General features: G+C 45.7%; 1 protein-coding gene across 8 annotated transcripts in view; it reads right to left on the bottom strand.

Annotated features, from left to right (window-relative positions):
* DAAM2 (dishevelled associated activator of morphogenesis 2) overlaps positions 1-17,381 on the bottom strand; it is a 398,259-nt gene that overhangs the window by 89,918 nt on the left and 290,960 nt on the right. For 6 of the 8 annotated variants that reach the window (XM_075595377.1, XM_075595378.1, XM_075595376.1 and 3 more), the window contains 3 exons: positions 8,169-8,276; positions 6,496-6,525; positions 2,792-2,898 (listed from right to left, as the gene is read on the bottom strand). In XM_075595377.1, coding sequence (XP_075451492.1) covers positions 2,792-2,898; positions 6,496-6,525; positions 8,169-8,276 — 245 coding nt within the window. The remainder of the gene's footprint in view (positions 1-2,791; positions 2,899-6,495; positions 6,526-8,168; positions 8,277-17,381) is intronic. The other 2 variants (XM_075595383.1, XM_075595384.1) reach the window with 1 other exon arrangement.

Genomic DNA, 17,381 nt, shown 5'->3' with positions numbered 1-17,381 from the left:
TTATTGTGTGGCTTCCTAAACAACTCCTATTAGTAATTGCACCAGAGCAGAATAGTCATTGAAACTGCTGTATCTCTGACCCTGGTAATTACTAAGAATACTGTGGGTAATGTCTTCCCATTAATGGTTAGTTAATAATACCTACTGGACCAATTACCTTGTCTTATACTATATTAGTGAAAGCACTGTATGTTTGCCTGCCTGCCTGGATGTCCGGTGTCCCTAGGGGAAATCTCATTGGTCCCTTGGCCCGCCCACCCCCGCACACCTCTCATTGGCCTGAGGCGGAGTGACGGGCCAAAGGACACACAGGGACACACACACACACAGGGAACACAGGGACACACACACACACAGGGAACACAGGGACACACACACACAGGGGGGACACACACACACACAGACACACACACACAGGGACACACACACACACACAGACACACACACACACACACACACACACAGGGACACACACACACAGTGACAGACACACACACAGTGACACACACACACAGTGACACACACACACACACACACACACACACTGTTACATACATTAGCGGGGCTCACAGTGTTAGCAGCACCCGCGCGCACCTCCTCCTCTCCCCGTGTCTCCCGCGCTTTCACCCCGACCCCCCCCTCCCCCGGCGCCGCTACAGTCAGCGGGACACACACACTATTATTACCCCTTCAGCGCCCCCCCCCCACCCACGCAGTGTCAGCGGCCGTGCGAGACCCCCCCTCTATATCTCCCACCTCTCCCCCCCCCACACATATACATGCCCCCCCCCTCCCCGGCGCTACAACTCACCCCTCCCCGGCGGGGGAACAGCCAGTGGCCAGGCAGGCTGCCTCGCGGCGCCGAGTGCCCAAGATGGCGGCGCCCGGGACACAGCGGGGGAGCGGCCACAACACGCTGCCTCCCGCCTCAGATCCACGTGGGACCTGCCGGACGGGTGAGTGAGCGGCCTTCACCTCCCCTCACCCCCCATCACCTCCCCTCACCCCCCATCACCTCCCCTCACCCCCTTTCACCTCCCCTCACTCCACTTCTCCCTTCCACCCCCCTTCACCTCCCCATTTACCACCCTCCCTTCACCTCCCCTCCACCCCCCCCCTTCACCTCCCCTCCACCCCCCCCTTCACCTCCCTTCCACCCCCCCTTCACCTCCCTTCCACCCCCCCCCTTCACCTCCCTTCCACCCCCCCCTTCACCTCCCTTCCACTCCCCCCCCTTCACCTCCCCTCCACCCCCCCCTTCACCTCCCCTCCACCCCCCCTTCCCACCGCCTCCCCCCCCTTCCCACCGCCTCCCCCCCCCTTCCCTCCGCCTCCCCCCCCTTCCCACCGCCTCCCCCCTTCCCCCCCTTCCCACCGCCTCCCCCCCCCTTCCCACCGCCTCCCAGCCCCCCTTCCCACCGCCTCCCACCCCCCCTTCCCACCGCCTCCCACCCCCCCTTCCCACCGCCTCCCTCCCCCCCTTCCCACCGCCCCTTCCCTTCTCCCCTTCCCCCCCCCGCTCCCCTTCCCCCCCCCCCCCCGCTCCCCTTCCCCCCCCCCCGCTCCCCTTCCCCCCCCTCCGCTCCCCTTCCCCCCCCTCCGCTCCCCTTTCCACCCCCCCCTCCGCTCCTCTTCCCCCCCCCCTCCACTTCTTTTTCCCCTTTCCCCTCCCACCCCCTCCCACACTTCCACCCCCTCCTCTAACCCTTCCCCCCCTCCTCTAACCCTTCCCCCCCCTCCTCTAACCCTTCCCCCCCTCCTCTAACCCTCCCCCCCCCCCTCCTCTAACCCTTCCCCCCCCTCCTCTAACCCTTCCCCCCCCCCTCCTCTAACCCTTCCCCCCCCTCCTCTAACCCTTCCCCCCCCTCCTCTAACCCTCCCCCCCCCCCCTCTAACCCTTCCCCCCTCCTCTAACCCTTCCCCCCTCCTCTAAACCCTTGCCCCCCTCCTCCACCCCTTGTCCCCCTCCTCCACCCCTTGCCCCCCTCCTCCACCCCTTGCCCCCCTCCTCCACCCCTTGCCCCCCTCCTCCACCCCCTCCTCCCCTTCCCGCCGCCCTTCGCCTTCATGCCCGCCTTACCGCCTCCCCACCCCCGCCTCTGCCTTTCACCCGCCCTTACTCCGGCCGCCTCTGCCTTTCACCCACCGCCTCACAGCCGCTGCACGCACTCAACAGACACCCGCCACACTCGACACATACCTGCCGCCACACACACCTGCTGCCTCCCGCCCCTACGCACCGACATCACTGACCCACCGCCTCACACCCTAGCAGGACCCCCACTCACAGACAGCACTCACAACCCACGCGCCAGCCGCCGCCTCACACCCTTGCAGGACCCCCACTCACAGACAGCACTCACAACCCACGCACCACCCGCCGCCTCACACCCTAGCAGGACCCCCACTCGCACACAGCACTCACAACCCACGCGGCACCCGCCGCCTCACACCCTAGCAGGACACACGACTCAGATTTTTACATCACTTATGCCACCAAAATATACATTGTACTGTGGTGTGGTTACAATAAACCATTTTTATACAACATCGTATTACATTTTCTTCCATCTTTCTTTTCAATATTATTATCCAACCTTTACAACAAACAGTCACCTATTGTTCCACGATTTATAAATAATACTACCTATTACGCATTTACATCCCGGGCAACGCCGGGTCTCTCAGCTAGTAGATAATAATCGGCCCAAAGGTTGGCAAATCTGCTTTAAGAAAGCCAGCCGGGTTTAGCAGTAGTGGTTCCATGTCAGAGATACATGACCGCACTTACTTGGAGAGCAGGATGACACAGTTCTGCGCCCGACGTCCATCAATTACTGAGAGCTCCTTGACTTTGCGTGTGGACAGGTAGAGGTCCTCCATGGAATCCATGTCCTTCTGTAATCAAAAGCATGCAAAGGAAAACCATCACACACAGAGTCATGCAGTATTTATTCCCACCTGCGCTAGTTGGTTTAAGGATGTAGCAGATATTATAGCACCTGCTGGCATGCCCCCGTGGGGCAAATGGCATGTTAGCCCTGCCCCCCTTACTCCAGCGGCTGATTCAGGACAATGGCCGCTTCTCCTGCTAGCGCATAGAGTTTTTCCCGCTGCAATGCGCCAGCAAGTCAATTAAAGTCTACTCCATCTGTAACTTCTCAATGCCTTTCTAGCGGATTCACAAAACCAGTAGAAAGGTAACACATTTGCAATGGATTCACTAAATTATTTTAGGTCAAGCTCTTAAAAGTGAACCTCTCCTCCTCAGCCCGTACACGGAGGAAGACACAACCTGCTTTTATTTATTTCTAATTTGTTTATAACATGTGTTACCAGGGAGTAATACATTGAGAGTTACGTCTCATTTTCACGTATGTCCTGGGCACAGAGTTATGATGACAGATACATGGTTACAATCAATTTACAGACATGTCATTGACAGTTAGAGATATGATATAGGGCATATGTAAATAAATGACTATACAATTGATGCAATCAAAGAGCCTTCACAATTGTTTAATACTGCAGTGGCACTTGTCCTATAGAAACCTGGTACCCATGTCCGGGAGTAACATTATTAAGTGAATCAACAGGAGAGTTCTACTGTCAGAATAACGCGTCACAAAGTTCTGAGACTCAGGCTCTTCTTCACAGGCTCGGGCTGATAGAGCAGCTCAATGATAATGTCAGATCACTTTATTTCTTGTGGCAGCAAAATGAGATTGGGAGCTTTATAGGGCACGGATTCGTTGTATCTGTCAAATTCTATTAATAGTGCTGTGTAGATCATCAGCACTAAATAAGAAAGAGATATGGTTAAGCCCCCGAGTGCCCCTGGATGTAGCTAACGTGGCATGAGGTCGGGCACTCCTCAGGTCCCATGTCGTAGTAGGGAACCCATATGCTTTTTGGGTCGTTTTCTAGGGGGGATTGAGATCTGTGCTCCTGAGAAGCGCTGAATGCAGGGTGACTGGATGAGGGCTGGAAGAAGGGGGCGGTTCCTCTGCTGTTTGTGTGTTCAGCCACGTTGCGATCATGTGATCACTCCCGAGAAGCGCTCACATGAACGCAATGTGCCGGAGTGGCTGTGGCACCGAAAGCATTAAGAGGCTTATTATGTCTAGAGTAGGGTGTCCAACTCAATCCTCAAGGGCCACCAACAGGCCACGTATAAGAGATATTCTTCCTTCAGCACAGGTGGCTCAATCCGTGGCTCAGTCTTTGACTGGGCCACCTATGCTGAAGCAGGGATATCCTTATAACTGACCTGTTGGGGGCTCTTGAGCACTGGCGTTGGCCACCCCAGCTCTAGAGAAACATCATGATGGTTGTAACTCTTAGTTGGCGCATGTTTGGCATTGGCAAAGGAATGTAATTGCTGCTATCTTGTAAACTATAGAGTATATCTGACATATTGCTATAATGATTGAAAAATCTAAAATGTGTGCCCACGGGATATTGGTTATTATAGCCTATGGTGCTTACAAGTGTTTAACCGAGATCCCCCTAAAGTAACTAACTCATAAAAAGGGCACGCACCATAAAACGAAATGAAATAGCAGGGAGCAGGTGGTCAGTAAAATAGCAAACTTCAAATAAAACCGATTTACTGCATGCTGTAGAATGAGTACGAAGTAGCACACCTCCGTCTGTCATTAATATATTTCAGTGTTATATGATACTTAGGAGGATCAAACATACAGTACTTACTGTACTGTATATGGGAATTCAGTTTAACTAAGTACACCCTGTAAATGTGTATCACATGAAACGTAAGGATGTGTAACCTATGGACATAACAGTCCCTTTCATGATAATGCTATCAAAGTGTATGTTTCCATTGATTAATGTAGGGTTTTGAACCGAACATCATTGTTTGGTGTGCATTCCTGTAAGTCTGTTCCTTTTACTCATTATTCAAGAACAGAAAACTCAATGGTACATTTAGGAAAAGTGGGCATTACGCTCACATCCTGTCCCACTCATCCCTCCCTATTCCCTCTCAGGTATGTTACTCCAGAAACCTCAGCCCACTCTCTATCTCTCTTAAAAACCAAAGCACAACCGTGACAGTCCAACATTGTCCAACTAACAACTGTCACAAGATTTCATTCAGTGATTCTGGACCTTAAACCTCTAGCCTCCCTCCCTAACCAGAAAGGTGCAGTAGCATCTGCTTTGCTTGTTGAGGCTCAGGCCATTTTGATATAGATGAAAAGCAAAGACAGAGGCACAAGGCAAACTGACCAGCCCACTGTCAAACTGCAGTATCACACTGGTCACTTTCCTGAAGCTTGTTCAGTACTAGAGAAAGTGTAGCCCTGCCCCCCTTACTCCAGCGGCTGATTCAGGACAAATGTGGGTACAAATGTGTATCTTTGTACCCATTGCCAGTAATTCAGACGATTGGGCACAACCATACTACCTTATTCATTTCTATATTCAGAACGTGCTGCTTGTGAGCAGTGTGATTCTGCTTGGGTTGTATACAATATATTTATGAAGCAACCCGTTGCCATATAAACTTTCAGCCCTCACAATTCTACTTAATAACCCTTATTGAAAGTCTTCTTTTTTTTGAGGAATAATATATAACAAGCTGTAAAACTAAGGTAAAACATGCAAAAGAATTACAACATATTTAGCAAACAACAAAATCCGCATTGCATTTTTTTTTGCTCCAGTTCTGCAGCTGGGAGAGCTGGATAAGTAAAACCCCGAGTTGTATATTCTGCTGTAGTTGTGTCAGTAAACACAGGCATCAGAATATATAAAGGAAACAAACTTAAGTCATTCTAAGAAACAACATACACTTTCATAGCTGCAGCAAGACTGAAGGCTGTTACAACACCAGCTAATTTGTGCTGACAACTCCACCTGGTTAGTATTAACAGTCTGAACCAGGAAAAGATTTGCCATGAATGCCTTCCAGATCCCTTCTGGCCAGTTTTGCTGTATCTATGTTTTCTTTTATTTTGTAACATTTTCACATTAAATTACAATAGGTCAGCGGTGGAATTCAGAGCGACCTTCGGCCAAAATACAAAGGTTGCAACAGCGGCATTGATCTCACGTTTCTCGTAACTGGTTGGGTTATGTCTAAAAATAACATCTAGGGAAACTCAGCAGAGTACTAAAAGATGGGATATTTCAGACCAGCGGAGACGGAGGGCGCTTATTTGGTCATGGGAGAAAGCTGTGTTGCTCTGGAAGGTGGACTAGTCCAGTGGTCCTCAGCTGCAGACCTCAAGTCACACCAACAAGCCAGGTGTAGAGGATATCCCCGGTTAAGAACAGGTGGCTCAATCCGCGGGTCAGTCTCTGACTTTTCTTAAGCAGGGAAATCCTTAACTGCTGACCTGCTGGTGGGACTTCATACTGACATTTAGAACCACTGGTCTAGTCCAGCTACGCAATGGACACGCACAAGGTTGAATCTTGCAAAAAAAAGTGTCTATTGTGGCTTTTTAAAGCATCATACTGAATACTCACCTGCTTCAGAGAAGTGTTAGTTAGCAGGTCCTATGCAGGCAGCAGCAGATAAGAGAGAATGAAACATGCCAAACATTAGTCAGAAAAATAAGGTACAAAGTTCATACAAGAAGCAGTTTTAGCATTTAAGAGTGGGCACTTTTACTGGTATTTTGGTTCTAAAAAAAAAATGTTTTGTGTTTTAGTTTTGCCAAAACTCGATTGCTTTTGGTTTGGGATTTGGAAAAAAATCATGGAAAAAACTCAAAATAAGCAGAACTGGAAATGCAAACTTTTAGTTTTCCATTTGCAAATCCAAAACTTTGCCCAGTTTATTAAAAAAAAAAAAGAAAAAGAAAAAACTAATGGGATGATGAGCCTTTCTTGTGTCTTGGCTCGGATTGTGCTGGCACACGACAATGAGTTTCTGTAGTTCAACTTCCCAACAAAATGCCAAAGTTCACCAAGTTCAGATTTCTCAAACCTCCCAATCCTTAATAGGAATATTAAAATCGATGCGACCTAATGTATGAATGTTATATCATTCGGATTTGACCATTGAACGTGATTTATTTATATGCTGGGCATTAACAACACACTTTCAAGTAACACATTGGCCATGGTTACTAAACAATCTTCTGCCATAGGGCACCTTCCAGTGCTGGAAGACACTTATATCCTCTTCAAGTCAATGGCCTCTAAGGGGTCTTCCAGTGGCAGAAGAGGTATTATGGCAGAAGGCTGTTTAGTAAATATGGGCCATCATCCTCTATGAAGTAAAAAAAAACATGAAAAACACCGGTTTGTGGATACCGGGGTGTGTAGGTCCATGTGTTGGTTCCAAATAAGACTTACTGTACCAATTACATGACCTCTTTATTATGACAATAGGGACTGAGTTTCATACTACAGTACTTGTTAAGACTGAGATGGGAATATTTCTATAAAACTCAATACAGATTTAATTTGCAATTTTGATTACGGATCTATTAACACAAACAAGAATTAAGAGCTGAGATGGTCCCTCCAAACACCTTCCTGGATAGCAACATACATTCACTGGACCTGACATGTAGCGGGAGGATTCTTCCACTCTCCTGCTTGAGCGTTAGGATGACAAGTCGCCATTGACCTCTGAATGGCGTTTGTTATTATGGGCCTTTGGGGAATTATTTTATGTATACAAGCAGCTAATGGAAAGCTAGTTTGGCTGGCAGGTTTGTGTATATAAAGCAATACAGTAGCTCATTTAATCCATAGTCCTAATTAGACAGCTTTTTAGATAAAGTGGGAGAAAACAGGTAAAAGCACGATGCAAGACTCTAGGGTCCGCCTATTAACATCAACTTTGCAATAAAATTGACGGGAAGCAGAGAAGGGTATTTTTAACATGCATCAATATTATCAAGATCGTTCTGCCTTTTCCCCCCTGCTTGTGTGAAGGATTTTATTTACACTAGGAGAAGAGAATGAAAAGTTACTACTGTAAGTTCCCAATTAATATCGGGGTATATCAGATTCTGCATTTAAGAAAGTAATTTTTAGCCTGAGCCAGATCTGACGTCTTGGACTAACAGACCTGTGAAATGTGTAACAAACACAACACAGTCCTGTACTGTACGTCTATCCTGTGTGTTGCAAATATTATATTCCCCACCACCACCCCCCAAGTTCCGAGTATTCCTCAGACATACCTGGTGCCGCTGATAGGCTGAAAACATTTTCTCAAATTCATCCAAGTCTAAAGTCTTGTAAGCTTTGATGTCGTCAATATCATTCCAGATGGTCCCATTGATTTTATCCTATCATCCACAAAAACAAAATAGGCAGAACGGTTAGACACTGTTTTTACGATAGAAAAAGAGGCTCTGTATAACCGTAGCCACGCTCCAAAATAGGAAGAGCCACGTCAGGAGATATCTCCAGCCACTGCTTTTCCTTTCTCAAAGTAAGGCCAGGTACATAGTAGGCGCGCCAGTGAACGAGTGTGTGACATCACGCGTGCCTGTACTTGAAGCCATCTGTGGCCTGCATGTTTTGCGCGACGGGGGTGTGGCGAGGGTGTGTCCGTGACGTGAGCGGTTCGTCCTCATTGGCTGAACCGCGCACGTGATCCGGCAGTTGCGCCGTAATAACAAATGTATTTGTCCCACGAAGTTTCTGCAGCGCCGTCTCTCACATGCACGCGCGTGCAGATTGACTTTATGCATTTTGTTTTCGGCGCGAGCGCCGTCGCCCCTACTATGACCGCAGCCTAACAGGGGACTGCAGCCACATGTAGGCGTGACTGCGGGGACATAGAATCGCACTATACCGGTATTACAATCCACAAGCCACAAGTCATTGGCTTAAATCTTATTGTATGTTAGTGAATGACAAACGTTTCATACGGTTTATACTAACCTCCATTTATTTTATTTTATTTTATTCGTTTATTGCACTATATTTTAGCAATTTGGAAAACGTACAGTATGTAATCTCCCTATGAACTAAAAATACCACTTGCATGTCTCCGACAGGTCTGCAACCCTGTCTTTCTCCATTATCGCTTAGTAAACAGTGCTTCCTCTGCAGCCAGGGATTCTGGGTAATGACATACAAATGAGCACTCACAGCGTGTCACTTTTTACTGCTTATCCATTTTAACGTGGAACCCTATTTTTTATTTACTGTGCACTGTACGGGTGAGGGGTATGTGTCACTTTTTTCTTTTTTTACCCACCATAACGTTTTCAATGTCCGTTACACCCATTGAACTAGAAATGATCAAGTCAGATGTATGTGGAGATGTATGTGGAGGAGGGTCGGTTATTACATTTCTCTCCAGTCGTGCACAACGTCAAATGGGTTTTTAACATCAAAATATCCAGGGGTAGCATTTTTTCATAGATTAATCGCAGTAACAGCATTCCCGTCTATTGACTTAGCAAGCATTGTCTTTAACTGAAACCATGACATTGCCCTGCGAAGTATTTTGACTTTGGCTGCACACTCGGAGGCATTTTGAAATGTTTCATTGGCGCAGTAAGTGCTGCTGATTTACTGCAGGCAATTGTCTCTGGCCAGCAATGCCTCAAATCACATAACCCTCCATAAAGTCATTGCCTTATCTAGTGCTCTGCGGCTTCAGAATGGACCACAGCGATACATCATTGAGATATCCGCACGGGGGGTACGTATTAAATCCCCACTGAAATATACCTCTCATAATAACTTGTGAGCTTATAAAAGTGTTAGTCTTCTAAGCCTCTCTCTAAACACTAAGCTTAGAACATGGTAACAACGCACCCTTATTCTGTATTTGTGTCTCACCCATCAACAAAGACAATTTGTTTTGTAAAAAAAAACTATTCTGTTATTTTTTGTTAATATTAACTAATCAATAACCAATGTAAGCAGTGTATTGTGACAACCTTGTTTTTTTAGTGTAATGATGCATGATGATAAAATATTAAAATACATAAGAAATCAAAATACATAGGAAATGGAAATGGTAATACTGTATCTATGCCTGTGATGCAAAGACTTTCAGCATGCTATGCTACTAGCTCTAATTCTGTACATAGTAACACATCAACTCAGACGAATGCGGGATTCCAGCAAACCAATTGACGATCCATTGCATACTTATTATTGAGCCAAAAACAAAATGGATCTCATGATGTATGCCACGGAGACAAAGCCATCAAAAAATACATACATTTATTACAATATATATCGAAATACATAATTAATTGGACACATCTAACTAAAAACAATTAAACACAATGGTGGAATGCCAGTATCAACCGGTCTTAATCACAAACATTGCTACTATAATTGGCACATAGCATGAGATAAAAAGGAGAAAACCTAGTTGTAGGCGATGATACCAGTCTGAATATCTTCAAACGGTAACTCCAGAGATTGACTATCGCATCTGTCAGTTCTGACCGATTCCTGACTACACGGTTCAGTATTTGCGATAATCAATCTCGGGAGTTACCGTCTCAACATATTCAGAATGGTATCCTCGCCAACAACTCCGTTTTGTTCTTTTTTATCTCGTGCTACGTGCCAATTATAGTAGCATTGTTTGATCAACTGTCCTTGAAGGTGTTTTCTGAGCAATATTATGTTCAGCAATCAAGGGAGAAGAAAAAGATCCCAGTTCCTGAGCACCCAGCCTCCCACAAGAGTAATACTATTTTATAAACACTGTAAAAGTGCAATATGAGTACATTCAAATGTAACTTTTGTTATGATATACGAAGATAAAAGGCAAGAGAAAAATCTATAGTCATAAACCCCTCTGATAAAAGGGGGGAGTATGGTTATTATGAGAAGTGAGGATTATATCTGAGAGAACACAAGGCTCCTGCTTGATGGGGGTTGTTATGAGAACTTGATCAAAGACCCCACATTATTATATACCACAGAATTACCCCAGATCTGAAATGAAGGTTTGGGTGGCAGCCATCTCACCTCAAGAGAGAGAATTGATGCTAGTAAAAATGCCCCAAATTGCAACATTTTATAGCTTCCCAGAAGTGCACAAAAAGAGAAGTCCAGGAACTTTACACCCTCTAAGGCCCTTGACCTTTTAAGTGTAAACAGTAATCCCATAGGGGGAGATAGATATGTAATTGGACATATATTGTAATGAATGTATAGATTTTTGGATTGCTTAGTCTCCTTGCCATACTTGAGGAGATTTCTTCCCGCTTGCTTTTAGAGGGATCCATTTAGTTTCTGTTTAGTTCCATATCTCCTTTTAGGACCATCCTCCTTTATAGTTTTTATACTTTTGGAGATGATGTTTTAGCAGGGGTCATTTATTATAATTATTATTAGTATATTTCATCCGAGTGCTTCTGGCTTTCTGTTGTGTAGTTATTACTGGGCCAACCTGAACATTGTTTGGAAATGCTGTGGCTATATTCTTGGAAACTACTTTGGCTTATTCTTCAGGAATGCACAAACTGTTATTCGTGTTATAAATACTTCTTATAACCTATTTTAAAACATAGGATATTACATGTATCATGTAAAAGCTCCTTTGTGGTCTTGAAAGATGTATGAAAATGTATAGCCTTGCTATGTTGGGATAACAGAAGGTGTGAGAATATGTGAATAGGCCAGTTCTCCAGGAACTAGAATTCTCCCCCAGCTATTTAATGAGAATGCAGGAAAAGTATGTAAAACCTTAGTATAAACATTCTACTTGACATTAATGTTGATTTTGGATGACAAATAAAAATGTGCTATTTGAGGTCAAACTCTTAAGTAAAGAATGTACGATTAATTGAGTGTATAACTCCTTTCTTGCTTTTGATGCTTACCTATCCGATCACCAACCTGTATATTTCACGGTATAAATGTTATAACCAGACAATCCACACATACAGTACTGTATCTTTCATCACCTTACATTAGGATGTAAACGGGGGTATTTCCTTTTTAAGCAGGGACAGATGCTTATGGTGTACCGCAGTCATGTACAGTGTAAGCTGACTTACACATGTAACATGAAAGGTGCGATCCACTCTACTCATGTTTTTCCTTTTTTACAATGAGCAATTTTGGAGCAATTTTATTTGATGGAATCTGGGGTTATTTAAATAAAATATCATAGTCGCTGCACTAGTTGCCATTTTGCCACCTTAAAAACACATCAGGGTGTTGAGATTTGTCTGATACGTTCCAAATAGTGACCCACAATGTCTGCCACTTTGGATGTCTGCCAAGTTTTCTCAAGGTAGACTGAAGATTGATAGTATAATATAAAAATAAAAAAATGGCCCTATGGGTAGTACTGTACTGGGGAGACGCAATTAATGGTGTTATATTCCCTTTTGACGATTATTATTGTATCTGTGAAAATGTGGCCAGTTCATTTTAATAGTATCAAGTATGTTTGCTGCAATAAGTGAATACACTCTTGCCGAAAACAACCTCTGTTTATGTGAAATACTTAATTCATTCTTATATCTCGTACTTCTATACATGTACTGGCGGTGCTCATCCCCAGGCAGTCCTCGTTGTTTCAATAGTTCCAGACCGCTGAAAGATTCGTGGAGTGAAGTATTATAGCCCTGCATTTGAACATATTATACATGAGCTCCCCGAGCCCTTGAGGGTTTCTCTAGGGAGCTCACCCGAACATTTCCTACGTCGTAAAACATAGTATTAAAAAATGTAAGTAAACACAGTTTTTCATTCTGATAATTGTTAAAAACGCATTCCAAACATACAAGCAGCTCAGAACAAGGCTCATATGACTTATTGAAAACAGGGGGTTTTTTTGGGGGGGGGAGGAATCTTCAAAAAAAAATTCTGGACCGAAGAAAATGTTCAAGACTGGGCAGCTGGGAAACTTCTGCTCAGGAAGATACTGTGAGATATACAGTATAAGCTTATGAAGAAAAGCCTGTAGTACAGTACATGTGAGCTACACAGCAAACTTTCTGAAGTAGAAGGGATCTATTTTCTTAATACGTTTCCTGCTGGGTACTACACAAAGCTATACTCCCCAAAATCTGTGTTTCATAAACACATAAGCTTATAGGGGTCCATGTTAACATTGACATGAAGCAAATGGTGACAGTGTGCTCATTTCCCAGAATCCCTTGCTGCAGTGGAAGCACTGTATGCTGGGAGATAGTGGGGGAAACGCAGGGTTGCAGACCTGTCTGAGACATGTGAATGTGCTCACATGAGATATTTTTATTTACTGTACGGTGGAGGATTTTTGTCACTTTTTTACCCACCATAACTTATATAATATGTGTGTTTACTAAAGAAACCGTTCCCCCAAGACTCAATGTGGCCCCCCCGATGAAATCTAAAAAATAAAACGTTCACGTAGAGGTATAAAACCGCCACAAAACTGGCGTACAGGAATTGAAAGTATTTTCAACACATCTTTACGAGAGATGAATGAATTTTTGGGCGAATTTGGACCCGCAGCGGTTTGGCCGGTTCCTTTGGTCCACGGATTTCACTTTTTGCAAAAAAAATTATTATTATTATTACCAATACACTCCGTGGTTTCCGCCACCCGTGGAGGGATTTGCCAAATCCAATCCGTGAATTCAGCAATCCGTGGGCAGACTCTTGGATTTCGAGAATCCGCAGAAAGGGATCGCTAAAAATCCGTCCACGGGCCGTATCCAATCACGGATTTTGATGAATCTGCGCGGATAGAAACCGTCCAATTCAGTTTGCGGATTTTACACCGCGAAACGGATTTTGGGGAGTAATATCAGCGAAAATCCGGGAAATTGATTTGGGGCGCATTCTCCCGTCTCTAATCTTTACCGAGGTTATTATGGGAGTGACTCCTTAACGGATCTCTCTCTTACAAGCATTTACTAAACAAATCTATTACACAATTTCTTCCCGCATCTTGTAATCATTCATTTTCTTACAGAAATGTTTATACTTCATAATAGTTAAGATTGCACAGCCTGTCCCTACAGGGTTTGCCCAGTTTGCTCTTCCAACATATTCTCTCCCCTCTTCTCATTTTCTTCGGCGCACACTTGTACATACAGTGACGGCAGAACCAGGAGGTAAAATAGTGGCTCTGGGGACCTGTATCGCAGTGAGACTGGTTATCTCAATGGTTATCCGGTGTTACAGCGCGTACCTCCCCTGCCGTCTCCTGTGCCCCTGCTCCGATAAGACGTCTTCGCCTGCCAGGTTATCCTGCTGCTTTAAAACTAACCGAAAAGCCAGCAGATCAATTACTCTACTGATTTCAATAGCAATAATATTCTTCCTTACATGATGTTAGCCATGTTCGCAGTGCTGTACTGTACATAGATTTTACCAGGCACAATGAATCCCTGTCCGGAAGAGCTTACAATCTAACTTTGGTCCAGATAAAGTCACATTCCTAAGATCACATAGCTAAGCTAATAACTGTCTCATCCATGGTCGTGTTCTTACCAATGAGGGCTCCTTTATGGGGTAATCTGCACTGAAGAAGACACAAACACTGGTGCCCACCAATATCCATATGTTCTGATGTCCTATCAAGAAACAGGATCTCTTCTCTTTAATGAAAAATAACCCGCCAACCGGTGTAATACAGGTTGATCTCCTATAAACGGAATCCAGTTCTAATGATCCCCCGACCAGAGGGAGATTTAACTACAGATATGATAGGGAAAAGACAAATGATTGAATGATGACTGATAGCTGAGACGTTCTTGGTCTACTGTTGAAGTTGAAGAAGTAGTGTACAGACTGGAGACTCCTATCCCAAGCAACACAATTGGCAAAAACAAATGAGTGGTTCCAGCAGCCTAACCCCACGTATCTACTCCAGATACAGCTGAATGGTTTGTAGTATGCAAATAAAAATAGTAGTAATGACACCAAAAACACATTCTTCTTGACGTCTTTCTGACCAGGACACTCGTCTTGAATTCTTCAAATGAGGCCCTGCGTGAGCAATCAGATGAAGATTTGTGGGGAAGCTGTGCCAACCGAAGCCAGACAAATGTATGTGAGATAAGACAGCAAAAGAGTTGAAAAAAAGTTTAGGGAACGCTTGGAAAAGAGCCATTTACTGCTTAGGGAACTGACTTATTGTTGGTAGAGGAGACCTAGTGATGAAGTCATTGAGAGCTGTGCATTAAAGTCTCCCAGCTATAAAAACCAGAGCCACAAAAAAGATTGCACCAAATTTCCCAAAGAGCGGAGTGTTTTTAACGTGATAAAACGAATTACAGGGCCGGCCAGTCCATTAGGCGAACCTAGGCGGTTGCCTAGAGCGCAAAGGTCCTAGGGGTGCATAAATAATAATGATTATTTCTTCCTCTTACAGTAGAGTCTCGGTTAACCGACACTCCGTTTTATCCTACATGCCTAACCCCCCCTCCCCCCCTCACTTACCAGGCTTGATGGCGACGGCCCAGCGGGAGCGAAGCAGCACAGGAGTCAGGGAGCACAGTGGCACAGGAGTCAGGGAGCGCAGTGGCACAGGAGTCAGGGAGCGCAGTGGCACAGGAGTCAGGGAGCGTAGTGGCACAGGAGTCAGGGAGCGAAGCAGCACAGGAGTCAGGGAGCGCAGTGGCACAGGAGTCAGGGAGCGCAGTGGCACAGGAGTCAGGGAGCGCAGTGGCACAGGAGTCAGGGAGCGCAGTGGCACAGGAGTCAGGGAGCGCAGTGGCACAGGAGTCAGGGAGCGCAGTGGCACAGGAGTCAGGGAGCGCAGTGGCACAGGAGTCAGGGAGCGCAGTGGCACAGGAGTCAGGGAGCGCAGTGGCACAGGAGTCAGGGAGCGCAGTGGCACAGGAGTCAGGGAGCGTAGTGGCACAGGAGTCAGGGAGCACAGTGGCACAGGAGTCAGGGAGCGTAGCGGCAGTGGCATGCGAAGACATCCGATCGGAGCAGGAGCACAGGAGGCAGCAGGGGAGGTACGCGCTGTAACACCGGTGCCGGAAGCCAGGCGCTGGTCCACTTCCGGTGTTACAGCGCGTACCTCCCCTGCTGTCTCCTGTGCTCCTGCTCCGATCGGATTTCTTCACCTGCTATAGCCAAGCTACGCCGCCCGCTATCTCAACATCTTCCCTCCGTTGACATTGTCTTTTACTACCGCTCCACTCCCTGACGCCTGTGCTGTTCTGCTCCCGCTGCGCCTCTGCCGCCGCCAAACATGGTAAGTGAGAGGGGGGGGGGCGAGGGGGTGCACATGTCAGATAATACTTTACATGTTATCTGACATTATTGGTTATCCGACATGGTATTGGTCCCGTTTAGGTTGGATAACAAGGACTCTACTAAATTATTTTTCTTTTTTATCCGGTATTTTGGCGCCCTATTATTGTTATTTTGCGTTGCGCCCCCTGCAGCCACGATACCTAGGCCACTGTTTATTTTATTATTTTATTTACCTTATTATTTTTTTTATACAACTGGGGCACGTATGTTATGTTTCGCCTGGGGAGCATGAAATGCTAGCGCCGGCGCTGACTGTGTTCTTGCTCCAGCACGGACCCAATTTGCAGCATGAACACTTTGGAGCCCACTCTTCAGCTATAATCTATGGAAACGACCCCTCTTTTATAGGATTTGTAATGCATATACAGATGAAGTCACATGTATTGCCGAGTTTTCTGCCAGGAAACCGCAGTTGAAAGCTGCCTGACCACTAACCCGAAGGGTTGCAGGAGGGGTTAACCCCTTAATTACCTTAGCGGTGGTAACCGCTAAGGTAAATAAGGGGTTAACCCCCCCTGCATCCCTCCTGGGAGGCCTAACCACACACTCTAGGGCAACTACAGGACAGCCTTCACCCACCCCATTAAAACCAGTAACCCCTTAACTACCTTAGTGTTAGTAGCCACTAAGGTAATTAAGGGGTTACTGGTGTTATACTGTTTGGGCAACGGCCCTTTATTTAATCAATGATGGAGAGAATGAAGAGGAGGAGGACGACCTTCATCCTGGCAGGGGTAACTAAAACATGTATTAATGTATTTTATTTTACTGTGTATTTGAATGGGAAAAGGCGCTAGTAGCCATATCTGGCTACTAGGGCATTTGTCCATTCTGTCGGAGGGAATGAGGGGTTTTATTGGGGGTAGTTACCCCAGGGTGGGTGGCTAAGCTTCCCAGGTGAGTAGCGGGAGGGGTTAACCCCTTAGTTACCTTAATTAGCCAATAGTTTAAAAGGTGCATCATTCTAGGACCTTTGTCAAATGTCCTCAAAGTCTTAGTTAGAAAATAAGCTTAAAACGAGGGTGACGCTCTTACAATACTACGACGGGTAATGCAGGACAAGGCATTTTTACATAGGTTCGGTATGTTTAAGAATATAACATGTTTAATAGTTCTTTCATTGTATGCTTCAAGATCCAGCCTCTCACATCCCAACAAATATCACAGGCTATACCATTCACTGTGGGCATTGTAGT

The sequence above is a fragment of the Ascaphus truei genome, chromosome 4 (genome assembly GCF_040206685.1).
Source record: "Ascaphus truei isolate aAscTru1 chromosome 4, aAscTru1.hap1, whole genome shotgun sequence".
NCBI lineage: Eukaryota > Metazoa > Chordata > Amphibia > Anura > Ascaphidae > Ascaphus > Ascaphus truei.
This window is presented reverse-complemented; position numbering and strand designations above follow the sequence as displayed.